The following is a 13,053-nucleotide window of genomic DNA, read 5'->3' as shown; positions in this document are numbered from 1 at the left end:
CCGGGGGTAACTCGAACCTCTCCTCCAGTGCCCCTAGGCTCGCAAACGTCCCGTCGATGAACAGGTCCCCCATTCTTCCAATCCCCGCCCGATGCCAGCTCTGGAGCCCCCCGTCCATCTTCCCCAGGACAAACCGGTGGTTACCGATGCTCCCATTGCACCCCGGTGCCGTCTCCACTGGCCCCAGATCCTTAGCGTTGCGGCCACCACCGGGCTCGTGGTATACTTTGTCGGCGAGAGCGGCAGCGGTGCCGTCACCAACGCCCCCAGGCTCGTTCCTTTACAGGACGCCATCTCCATCCTCTTCCATGCCGCCCCCTCTCCCTCCATAACCCACTTGCGGGTCATAGCCACATTTGCTGCCCAGTAGTAGCTCCCCAGGTTTGGCAGCGCCAACCCTCCTCGGTCCCTGCTGCGTTCCAGGAATCCTCTCCTTACTCTTGGGATCTTATTCGCCCACACAAACCCCATAATACTCCTGCCTACTCTCTTAAAAAAGGCCTTAGTGATCACGATGGGAAGGCACTGAAACACAAACAGAAACCTCGGAAGGACCACCATTTTGACCGACTGCATTCTACCCGCCAGCGAGAGCGGTAACATGTCCCATCTTTTGAAATCCTCCTCCATTTGCTCCACCAACCTCGTCAGATTCAGTTTATGTAGGGTCCCCCAACTCCTGGCTATCTGGATCCCCAGATACCGAAAGCTCCCCTCCGCCCTCCTCAGCGGTAGGTCCCCTATCCCTCTTTCTTGGTCCCCCGCCTGTAATACAAAGAGCTCACTATTCCCTACATTGAGCTTGTAGCCCGAAAACTCCCCAAACTCCCTTAGAGTCTGCATAACCTCCACCATCCCCTCCATTGGATCCGCCACATACAGCAACAGGTCATCCGCGTATAGCGACACCCGATGCTCTTCTCCCCCTCGGACCACCCCCTTCCATTTATTAGACTCCCTCAATGACATGGCCAATGGTTCGATCGCCAATGCGAACAACAAGGGGGACAGGGGGCACCCCTGCCTCGTCCCTCGGTACAGTCGAAAGTACTCCGAACTCCGCCGTTTCGTCACTACACTTGCCATCGGGACTCTGTAAAGGAGCTTAACCCAATTGATAAACCCTACCCCGAACCCAAACCTGCGCAGCACCTCCCAGAGGTACTCCCACTCTACTCGGTCAAAGGCCTTCTCCGCGTCCATAGCTGCCACTATCTCCGCCTCTCCCTCCTCCTATGACATCATTATCACGTTTAAGAGCCGCCGCACATTGGTGTTTAGTTGCCTGCCCTTTACAAATCCCTTCTGGTCCTCGTGGATTTCCACCGGGACACAGTCCTCGATCCTCGTGGCCAGCACTTTTGCATCCACATTGAGGAGCGAGATCGGCCTGTACGAGCCACATTGCAGTGCGTCCTTGTCCCGCTTTAGGATCAAAGAAATTGTCGCTTCCGACATTGTCGGGGGCAGGGTCCCCTCCTCTCTTGCCTCATTAAAGGTCCTCACCAGTAGCGGGGCCAACAGGTCTGCGTACTTCCTGTCGAACTCCACCGGGAATCCGTCCGGTCCCGGGGCCTTCCCCGCCTGCATGCTCCCCAAACCCTTGCTCAGCTCCTCCAACCCAATTGGTGCCCCCAAACCAGCCACCTCTTGCTCCTCCACCCTCGGGAATCTCAGCTGATCTAGGAATCGTCTCATCCCCTCTTCCCCCGCTGGGGGCTGGGATCTGTACAGCTCTTCATAAAAGGCCTTGAATACCTCGTTTATTTTCGTCGCACTCCGAACCGTGGCTCCCCTTCCATCTTTGACTCCCCCAATTTCCCTCGCTGCCATCCTCTTACGGAGCTGGTGTGCCAGCATCCGACTAGCCTTTTCCCTATACTCGTAGGTCGCCCCCTACGCTTTCCTCCACTGTGCCTCCGCCTTCCCTGTGGTCAACAGGTCAAACTCCGTCTGGAGCCGTCGTCTTTCCCCAAGTAATCTTTCCTCCGGGGCCTCTGCGTATCTCCTGTCCACTCTCAAAATCTCCCCCACTAACCTCTCCCTTTCCATACCTTCTGTCTTCTCCCTATGAGCCCTAATGGAAATTAGCTCTCCCCTGATCACCGCCTTCAACGCCTCCCATAACACCCCCACCCGCACCTCCCCGTTGTCGTTGGCCTCCAAGTACCTTTCGATACACCCCCTCACCTTCCCACACACCACCTCGTCCGCCAGCAGTACCACATCCAGCCGCCACAACGGGCGTTGGTCCCTCTCCTCTCCCAGCTCCAGTTCCACCCAGTGTGGGGCATGGTCCGAAACGGCTACAGCCGAATACTCCGTCCCCTCCACCCTCGGGATGAGCGCCCTACCCAGAACAAAGAAATCTATCCGGGAGTAGGCTTTGTGTACATGGGAGAAGAAAGAAAATTCCCTGGCCTGCGGCCTTGCAAACCGCCATGGGTCCACTCCCCCCCCCATCTGATCCATAAACCCCTAAGTACCTTGGCCGCCGCTGGCCTCTTTCCAGTCCTTGATCTGGAGCGGTCTAGTGCTGGATCCAACACTGTATTGAAGTCCCCTCCCATTATCAGGCCTCCTATCTCCAGGTCTGGAATGTGCCCCAACATGCGCTTCATGAATCCTGCATCATCCCAGTTCGGGACGTATACATTTACCAACACCACCCACATCCCTTGCAGCCTACCGCTCACCATTACATATCGCCCTCCATTGTCCACCTCAATAGTCTTGGCCTCAAACGACACCCGCTTTCCCACCAATATTGCCACCCCTCTATTCTTCGTGTCCAGTCCCGAGTGGAATACCTGTCCTACCCATCCCTTTCTTAGCCTGACCTGGTCCGCCACCTTCAGGTGTGTCTCTTGGAGCATGGCCACGTCTGCCTTCAGTCGCTTTAAGTGCGCGAACACTCGGGCCCTCTTCACCGGCCCATTCAGGCCCCTCACATTCCACGTTATCAGCCGGATTGGAGGGGCTCTCACCCCCCCCATGCCCCGCCGACTAGCCATCTCCTTTTCTGGGCCAGTCCAATGTCCGCGCCTCCCTCACCCTCCAGTCCCCCAGAGAGGGGATCCCCGTCCCGACCACCTCTTCTGTGTCCCATTCCCTTTCGGCCAGTGCAGCAGCAACCCTTCCCCCCCCCCTTCCCCCCCTCCCCCCCCCTCCCCTCCCTCTCCCCTCCCCCCCCCCCCGCTAGACCCCAGTCTAGCTTTTTTGCACCCCCCATGTCACCCCCGTAAGTCAGCTGACGCCTGCTGACCCCGGCTTCCCCCGCCGTCCCATTGACCTCCCCGTGTGGGAGTCTCCCAATCCATATGCATTCCTTTGTTCCCCTTCCCGCCTTTCTTCCCGCGTGCGGGAAAACACCCCGCGCTTTCCAAAGCCCGCACCACCCCCCTCTGGCGCAGCTTCTGTCTCTCTCCCCCAGCCCATGTAACATTTCCTGCGCGTGATTGACCCCCTATATACAACAACCATCACACATCAAACCTCAAACATCCCCCCTACCCTCACAAACCCTCAGTTAGAGTCCAACTTTTCGGCTTGTACAAAGGTCCACGCCTCTTCAGGCGTTTCGAAGTAATAGTGTTGGCCCTTGTATGTGACCCACAGTGGCGCTGGCTGCAGCATTCCGAATTTCACTTCTTTCCGGTGCAAACCGCTTTGGCCCGGTTGAAACCCGCTCTCCGCTTTGCAAACTCCGTGCTCCAGTCCGGGTATATTCGGATCTCTGCATTGTCCCACTTGCTGCTCTGCTCCTTCTTGGCCCATCTCAGGACCCACTCTCTGTCCGTGAACCGGTGAAATCTCACCACCATCGCCCTTGGCGGCTCATTTGCCTGGGGCTTCTTCGCCAGCACCCGGTGTACCCCGTCCAGCTCCAGCACCCTCGAAGGGGCCTCCACACCCATCAGTGACTCGAGCATCGTGCCACATCTTTTACTGTCTCTGCCGGGTCTGGTAGCCAAAAGACACAACATTCCTGGGGGACACTGTCAGGGGAATGCTGCAGTCTTCTTCCCACACCGGGAAATGTCAAACAAATGCCGTGGGGGCCCTGCAAAAGAGCCCAAAAGTCCGTTCCAAGCGGGAGCTACCGAATATGCGACCTAACTCTGCATAGCCACACCCGGAAGTCTCTGTATGTTCTATGTTGTGCTAGGAGTACTCCGGGGCCCTGCTAGCCCCCTTCAGGTCGGAGAATCACTCTGGACTTTTCCAGGAAAGTCCAGGGTGAAACGCCAGCGTTTTGACGCTGGAGTGGGGACATAGCCCCATTATTGGCGAATGTCGCCCATGGAAAACAGGCGTGAAGGGACAACATGCAGAGGCACACGTGGAGGCACCACAACGGCCACAGAAGCGAACCCCAAGCACGCATGACCAACACCCCCTCTCCCCGTACGTTCTAGCGCGTGGGGGGGGGGGGGGGGGGGCAGCGGCATAAATAAGATAATACGGTTTTGGCAACCAACTTCCGCGGGTGCAAAGCAGGGTCCCATATCCGTACATAGGTCGATTTGCGTGAATGTATAAAGGTTTGTTTCATTATTTCGGTTTCTATACCCATTTTGTAGACTGCCGTTTTTTCTTTCTTCTTTGTTTTGTATTGTGTGTTATCCATAACAAATGTCACTGTAAATCATTGTACAACCAATAAAACTATATTTTAAAAAGTGAGACAAATTTCCCACAATCGACTGGGCCAATCACTGAGCTTCACGAAGGTAATTCTAATCACCGTGGAATGAGACCGGACTGGGGAGATTGTTTATTCATTCAAAGGATGTGGGCATCGCTGACTGTGTCAGCGCTCATTGCCCATCCCTAATTACCCTCACCTTTACAAGGGCAGCCGTGTGTCGGCAATAAATGTTCACCTAGCCAGCGACATTCCATGGACGAATAAACCAAAACGAAATACTAAGGGGTGAAAGCAGTTTCCATCAGTTGCCAAACCAGTGATGGTTAATTATCCATCAGTTCATACTGCTCAATATTTTATTTTCTATTCAATTGAAAGGGCAGTCACGTGAGGTGAAGTATCAAGGTCTGGATTCCCTCTCCCGCCGCGCCAGATTTCTGGTTCACCCCACCGTCGGGATTCTCCGTTACGCCGGTCAGTCAATGAGATTTCCCATTGTGGGGCAGCCCCACGCCGTGGAGAAACCCCCGGGCGCCGGCAAACCAAAGCACCCCCACGGCGGAGAATCCAGCCCCATAACTTTAATCAGTTCCTCACCAGCCTTCGGTTGCTGACCCCAAATAAAATCCAACTCTTGCGTCCTGGTCAAAGTTCAGCCTGTTTTAATGTTTTCCTCACTCTCTCTGTTTAGCCTCAGTCACAATAACCTGGGGGATTCAGGAGTGAAACTACTGTCTGCAGCTCTGAAGAATCCGGAGTGTAAAATACAGAAACTGCAGTAAGTACCGAATTGTGAGATTGTGTTTGTAATACGTGGATGTCTGATGCTGTAAATTATTATTAGTATCAGCAATTGTGTCATTAATAAACACTGCACATTATTATTGTCAGTAGTGTTATTAGTAAACACCATGCATATATTCTGATTCACGTAATGTTTTTTTCTCTGATTTCGGGTTGGATAGTAACGACCTCAGATATTCTCACCTTCGCTCTCAGAATAAACCGGTGTAACATCTTTGATTAATCTGAAATAAGATTTATGGTGTTCACTTGTTTGCAATTAGTTACTCTATTTTTTAAACGAAGGATAGGGTGATAAAGCTGCTTGAAGCCTTAAAAATAACAAAGAAAATTATGAATATAAAATATTACAAAATGGGTGGTACTTAAAAAATTAGGCAAGATATTACAGTTCCCTTTTCGGTCTTAAAAGTCGTAAAAGATTACACAGTCCGAAAGCTAATCATGTACTATGACAGAAAATATTTCGAATATATTGAGCCAAATGCACTTATTGTTTCACCGAAAATACAAATTAAGACTAACTTAATGAAGAGTAAAGTTATTACTGTTCGATTCTCCTTCCCGCCTGATGCATTCCTTCTAATTTTCCTTTGCTGATAATGCCCAATTCCGATCAAGTTTTATTACATATCAAGGTACAGGTTTGCCCACTCAACGTTGAATTCTGAGGAAATAAGTCCAACAGAGGGGTCTTGATAGTTGATTTGTGATTAACTCACTAGTATTTTCTCTCTGTCTAAGTATCCGGTGATGCCTTTCTCTGCCCAATAAAACTAAGCATGGTAAAAATGCTCAATTCCTATGCTGTCATGACTGTGTCAGTGTAGTCTGTGTGTATTCACTGCCATGGCTGTGTCAGTGTAGTCTGTGTGTATTCACTGTCATGACTGTGTCAGTGTAGTCTGTGTGTATTCACTGTCATGGCTGTGTCAGTGTTGTTGTGTGTATTCACTGTCATGGCTGTGTCAGTGTAGTCTGTGTGTATTCACTGTCATGACTGTGTCAGTGTAGCCTGTGTGTATTCACTGTCATGGCTGTGTCAGTGTAGTCTGTGTGTATTCACTGTCATGACTGTGTCAGTAGTCTGTGTGTATTCACTGTCATGACTGTGTCAGTGTAGTCTGTGTGTATTCACTGTCATGGCTGTGTCAGTGTAGTCTGTGTGTATTCACTGTCATGACTGTGTCAGTGTAGTCTGTGTGTATTCACTGTCATGGCTGTGTCAGTGTTGTTGTGTGTATTCACTGTCATGGCTGTGTCAGTGTAGTCTGTGTGTATTCACTGTCATGACTGTGTCAGTGTAGTCTGTGTGTATACACTGTCATGGCTGTGTAAGTGTTGTTGTGTGTATTCACTGTCATGGCTGTGTCAGTGTAGTCTGTGTGTATTCACTGTCATGGCTGTGTCAGTGTAGTCTGTGTGTATTCACTGTCATGGCTGTGTCAGTGTAGTCTGTGTGTATTCACTGTCATGACTGTGTCAGTGTAGTCTGTGTGTATTCACTGTCATGACTGTGTCAGTAGTCTGTGTGTATTCACTGTCATGACTGTGTCAGTGTAGTCTGTGTGTATTCACTGTCATGGCTGTGTCAGTGTAGTCTGTGTGTATTCACTGTCATGACTATGTCAGTGTAGTCTGTGTGTATTCACTGTCATGGCTGTGTCAGTGTTGTTGTGTGTATTCACTGTCATGGCTGTGTCAGTGTAGTCTGTGTGTATTCACTGTCATGACTGTGTCAGTGTAGTCTGGGTGTATTCACTGTCATGACTGTGTCAGTGTTGTTGTGTGTATTCACTGTCATGGCTGTGTCAGTGTAGTCTGTGTGTATTCACTGTCATGGCTGTGTCAGTGTAGTCTGTGTGTATTCACTGTCATGGCTGTGTCAGTTTAGTCTGTGTGTATTCACTGTCATGACTGTGTCAGTGTAGTCTGTGCGTATTCACTGTCATGACTGTGTCAGTGTAGTCTGTGTGTATTCACTGTCATGACTGTGTCAGTGTAGTCTGTGTGTATTCACTGTCATGACTGTGTCAGTGTAGTCTGCGTGTATTCACTGTCATGGCTGTGTCAGTGTAGTCTGTGTGTATTCACTGTCATGGCTGTGTCAGTATAGTCTGTGTGTATTCACTGTCATGGCTGTGTCAGTGTAGTCTGTGTGTATTCACTGTCATGACTGTGTCAGTGTAGTCTGTGTGTATTCACTGTCATGGCTGTGTCAGTGTTGTTGTGTGTATTCACTGTCATGGCTGTGTCAGTGTAGTCTGTGTGTATTCACTGTCATGACTGTGTCAGTGTAGTCTGTGTGTATTCACTGTCATGGCTGTGTCAGTGTTGTTGTGTGTATTCACTGTCATGGCTGTGTCAGTGTAGTCTGTGTGTATTCACTGTCATGGCTGTGTCAGTGTAGTCTGTGTGTATTCACTGTCATGGCTGTGTCAGTGTAGTCTGTGTGTATTCACTGTCATGACTGTGTCAGTGTAGTCTGTGTGTATTCACTGTCATGACTGTGTCAGTAGTCTGTGTGTATTCACTGTCATGACTGTGTCAGTGTAGTCTGTGTGTATTCACTGTCATGGCTGTGTCAGTGTAGTCTGTGTGTATTCACTGTCATGACTGTGTCAGTGTAGTCTGTGTGTATTCACTGTCATGGCTGTGTCAGTGTTGTTGTGTGTATTCACTGTCATGGCTGTGTCAGTGTAGTCTGTGTGTATTCACTGTCATGACTGTGTCAGTGTAGTCTGTGTGTATTCACTGTCATGGCTGTGTCAGTGTTGTGTGTATTCACTGTCATGGCTGTGTCAGTGTAGTCTGTGTGTATTCACTGTCATGGCTGTGTCAGTGTAGTCTGTGTGTATTCACTGTCATGGCTGTGTCAGTGTAGTCTGTTTGTATTCACTGTCATAACTGTCAGTGTAGTCTGTGCGTATTCACTGTCATGACTGTGTCAGTGTAGTCTGTGTGTATTCACTGTCATGACTGTGTCAGTGTAGTCTGTGTGTATTCACTGTCATGACTGTGTCAGTGTAGTCTGCGTGTATTCACTGTCATGGCTGTGTCAGTGTAGTCTGTGTGTATTCACTGTCATGGCTGTGTCAGTGTAGTCTGTGTGTATTCACTGTCATGGCTGTGTCAGTGTAGTCTGTGTGTATTCACTGTCATGACTGTGTCAGTGTAGTCTGTGTGTATTCACTGTCATGGCTGTGTCAGTGTAGTCTGTATAGTCACTGTCATGGCTGTGTCAGTGTAGTCTGTGTGTATTCACTGTCATGGCTGTGTCAGTGTAGTCTGTGTGTATTCACTGTCATGGCTGTGTCAGTGTAGTCTGTGTGTATTCACTGTCATGGCTGTGTCAGTGTAGTCTGTGTGTATTCACTGTCATGGCTGTGTCAGTGTAGTCTGTGTTTATTCACTGTCATGGCTGTGTCAGTGTAGTCTGTGTGTATTCACTGTCATGGCTGTGTCAGTGTAGTCTGTGTGTATTCACTGTTATGGCTGTGTCAGTGTAGTCTGTGTGTATTCACTGTCATGGCTATGTCAGTGTAGTCTGTGTGTATTCACTGTCATGACTGTGTCAGTGTAGTCTGTGTTTATTCACTGTCATGGCTGTGTCAGTGTAGTCTGTGTGTATTCACTGTCATGGCTGTGTCAGTAGTCTGTGTGTATTCACTGTCATGACTGTGTCAGTGTAGTCTGTGTGTATTCACTGTCATGGCTGTGTCAGTGTAGTCTGTGTGTATTCACTGTCATGGCTGTGTCAGTGTAGTCTGTGTGTATTCACTGTCATGGCTGTGTCAGTGTAGTCTGTGTGTATTCACTGTCATGGCTGTGTCAGTGTAGTCTGTGTGTATTCACTGTCATGGCTGTGTCAGTGTAGTCTGTATAGTCACTGTCATGGCTGTGTCAGTGTAGTCTGTGTGTATTCACTGTCATGGCTGTGTCAGTGTAGTCTGTGTGTATTCACTGTCATGGCTGTGTCAGTGTAGTCTGTGTGTATTCACTGTCATGGCTGTGTCAGTGTAGTCTGTGTGTATTCACTGTCATGGCTGTGTCAGTGTAGTCTGTGTTTATTCACTGTCATGGCTGTGTCAGTGTAGTCTGTGTGTATTCACTGTCATGGCTGTGTCAGTGTAGTCTGTGTGTATTCACTGTTATGGCTGTGTCAGTGTAGTCTGTGTGTATTCACTGTCATGGCTGTGTCAGTGTAGTCTGTGTGTATTCACTGTCATGACTGTGTCAGTGTAGTCTGTGTTTATTCACTGTCATGGCTGTGTCAGTGTAGTCTGTGTGTATTCACTGTCATGGCTGTGTCAGTAGTCTGTGTGTATTCACTGTCATGACTGTGTCAGTGTAGTCTGTGTGTATTCACTGTCATGGCTGTGTCAGTGTAGTCTGTGTGTATTCACTGTCATGACTGTGTCAGTGTAGTCTGTGTGTATTCACTGTCATGACTGTGTCAGTGTTGTTGTGTGTATTCACTGTCATGGCTGTGTCAGTGTAGTCTGTGTGTATTCTCTGTCATGACTGTGTCAGTGTAGTCTGTGTGTATTCACTGTCATGGCTGTGTCAGTGTAGTCTGTGTGTATTCACTGTCATGGCTGTGTCAGTGTAGTCTGTGTGTATTCACGGTCATGACTGTGTCAGTGTAGTCTGTGCGTATTCACTGTCATGACTGTGTCAGTGTAGTCTGTGTGTATTCACTGTCATGACTGTGTCAGTGTAGTCTGTGTGTATTCACTGTCATGACTGTGTCAGTGTAGTCTGTGTGTATTCACTGTCATGGCTGTGTCAGTGTAGTCTGTGTGTATTCACTGTCATGGCTGTGTCAGTGTAGTCTGTGTGTATTCACTGTCATGGCTGTGTCAGTGTAGTCTGTGTGTATTCACTGTCATGGCTGTGTCAGTGTAGTCTGTGTGTATTCACTGTCATGGCCGTGTCAGTGTAGTCTGTGTGTATTCACTGCCTTGGCTGTGTCAGTGTAGTCTGTGTGTATTCACTGTCATGGCTGTGTCAGTGTAGTCTGTGTGTATTCACTGTCATGGCTGTGTCAGTGTAGTCTGTGTATTCACTGTCATGGCTGTGTCAGTGTAGTCTGTGTGTATTCACTGTCATGGCTGTGTCAGTGTAGTCTGTGTGTATTCACTGTCATGGCTGTGTCAGTGTAATCTGTGTGTATTCACTGTCATGGCTGTGTCAGTGTAGTCTGTGTGTATTCACTGTCATGGCTGTGTCAGTGTAGTCTGTGTTTATTCACTGTCATGGCTGTGTCAGTGTAGTCTGTGTGTATTCACTGTCATGGCTGTGTCAGTGTAGTCTGTGTGTATTCACTGTCATGGCTGTGTCAGTGTAGTCTGTGTGTATTCACTGTCATGGCTGTGTCAGTGTAGTCTGTGTGTATTCACTGTCATGACTGTGTCAGTGTAGTCTGTGTTTATTCACTGTCATGGCTTTGTCAGTGTAGTCTGTGTGTATTCACTGTCATGGCTGTGTCAGTGTAGTCTGTGTGATTCACTGTCATGGCTGTGTCAGTGTAGTCTGTGTATATTCACTGTCATGACTGTGTCAGTGTAGTCTGTGTATTCACTGTCATGGCTGTGTCAGTGTCGTCTGTGTGTATTCACTGTCATGACTGTGTCAGTGTAGTCTGTGTGTATTCACTGTCATGACTGTGTCAGTGTAGTCTGTGTGTATTCACTGTCAAGACTGTGTCAGTGTAGTCTGTGTGTATTCACTCTCATGGCTGTGTCAGTGTAGTCTGTGTGTATTCACTGTCATGGCTGTGTCAGTGTAGTCTGTGTGTATTCACTGTCATGATTGTGTCAGTGTAGTCTGTGTGTATTCACTGTCATGGCTGTGTCAGTGTAGTCTGTGTGTATTCACTGTCATGGCTGTGTCAGTGCTGTCGTCTGTATTCACTGTCATGGCTGTGTCAGTGTAGTCTGTGTTTATTCACTGTCATGACTGTGTCAGTGTAGTCTGTGTGTATTCACTGCCATGGCTGGGTCAGTGTAGTCTGTGTGTATTCACTGCCATGGCTGTGTCAGTGTCTGTGTGTATTCACTGCCATGGCTGTGTCAGTGTAGTCTGTGTGTATTCACTGTCATGGCTGTGTCAGTGTAGTCTGTGTGTATTCACTGTCATGACTGTGTCAGTGTAGTCTGTGTGGATTCACTGTCATGACTGTGTCAGTGTAGTCTCTGTGTATTCACTGTCATGACTGTGTCAGTGTAGTCTGTGTGTATTCACTGTCATGGCTGTGTCAGTGTATTCTGTGTGTATTCACTGTCATGGCTGTGTCAGTGTAGTCTGTGTGTATTCACTGTCATGATTGTGTCAGTGTAGTCTGTGTGTATTCACTGTCATGGCTGTGTCAGTGTAGCCTGTGTGTATTCACTGTCATGGCTGTGTCAGTGCTGTCGTGTGTATTCACTGTCATGGCTGTGTCAGCGTAGTCTGTGTTTATTCACTGTCATGACTGTGTCAGTGTAGTCTGTGTGTATTCACTCTCATGGCTGCGTCAGTGTAGTCTGTGTGTATTCACTGTCATGACTGTGTCAGTGTAGTCTGTGTGTATTCACTGTCATGACTGTGTCAGTGTAGTCTGTGTGTATTCACTGTCATGGCTGTGTCAGTGTAGTCTGTGTGTATTCACTGTCATGGCTGTGTCAGTGTAGTCTGTGTGTATTCACTGTCATGATTGTGTCAGTGTAGTCTGTGTGTATTCACTGTCATGGCTGTGTCAGTGTAGTCTGTGTGATTCACTGTCATGGCTGTGTCAGTGTAGTCTGTGTGTATTCACTGTCATGACTGTGTCAGTGTAGTCTGTGTATTCACTGTCATGGCTGTGTCAGTGTCGTCTGTGTGTATTCACTGTCATGACTGTGTCAGTGTAGTCTGTGTGTATTCACTGTCATGACTGTGTCAGTGTAGTCTGTGTGTATTCACTGTCAAGACTGTGTCAGTGTAGTCTGTGTGTATTCACTCTCATGGCTGTGTCAGTGTAGTCTGTGTGTATTCACTGTCATGGCTGTGTCAGTGTAGTCTGTGTGTATTCACTGTCATGATTGTGTCAGTGTAGTCTGTGTGTATTCACTGTCATGGCTGTGTCAGTGTAGTCTGTGTGTATTCACTGTCATGGCTGTGTCAGTGCTGTCGTGTGTATTCACTGTCATGGCTGTGTCAGTGTAGTCTGTGTTTATTCACTGTCATGACTGTGTCAGTGTAGTCTGTGTGTATTCACTGCCATGGCTGGGTCAGTGTAGTCTGTGTGTATTCACTGCCATGGCTGTGTCAGTGTCTGTGTGTATTCACTGCCATGGCTGTGTCAGTGTAGTCTGTGTGTATTCACTGTCATGGCTGTGTCAGTGTAGTCTGTGTGTATTCACTGTCATGACTGTGTCAGTGCAGTCTGTGTGGATTCACTGTCATGACTGTGTCAGTGTAGTCTCTGTGTATTCACTGTCATGACTGTGTCAGTGTAGTCTGTGTGTATTCACTGTCATGGCTGTGTCAGTGTAGTCTGTGTGTATTCACTGTCATGGCTGTGTCAGTGTAGTCTGTGTGTATTCACTGTCATGATTGTGTCAGTGTAGTCTGTG

The 13,053-nt window shown here is 48.7% G+C and overlaps 1 protein-coding gene across 1 annotated transcript in view; it reads left to right on the top strand.

The window, feature by feature from the left end:
- Positions 1-13,053, top strand: part of LOC140410232 (NACHT, LRR and PYD domains-containing protein 3-like) — a 197,696-nt gene that overhangs the window by 33,321 nt on the left and 151,322 nt on the right. Inside the window, exon 9 of the mRNA XM_072498184.1 lies at positions 5,343-5,429. Coding sequence (XP_072354285.1) covers positions 5,343-5,429 — 87 coding nt within the window. The remainder of the gene's footprint in view (positions 1-5,342; positions 5,430-13,053) is intronic.

Source organism: Scyliorhinus torazame, chromosome 4 (assembly GCF_047496885.1).
Source record: "Scyliorhinus torazame isolate Kashiwa2021f chromosome 4, sScyTor2.1, whole genome shotgun sequence".
Taxonomy (NCBI): domain Eukaryota; kingdom Metazoa; phylum Chordata; class Chondrichthyes; order Carcharhiniformes; family Scyliorhinidae; genus Scyliorhinus; species Scyliorhinus torazame.
Note: the sequence above shows the minus strand (reverse complement) of the source record. Positions and strands in the feature narration are given on the sequence as shown.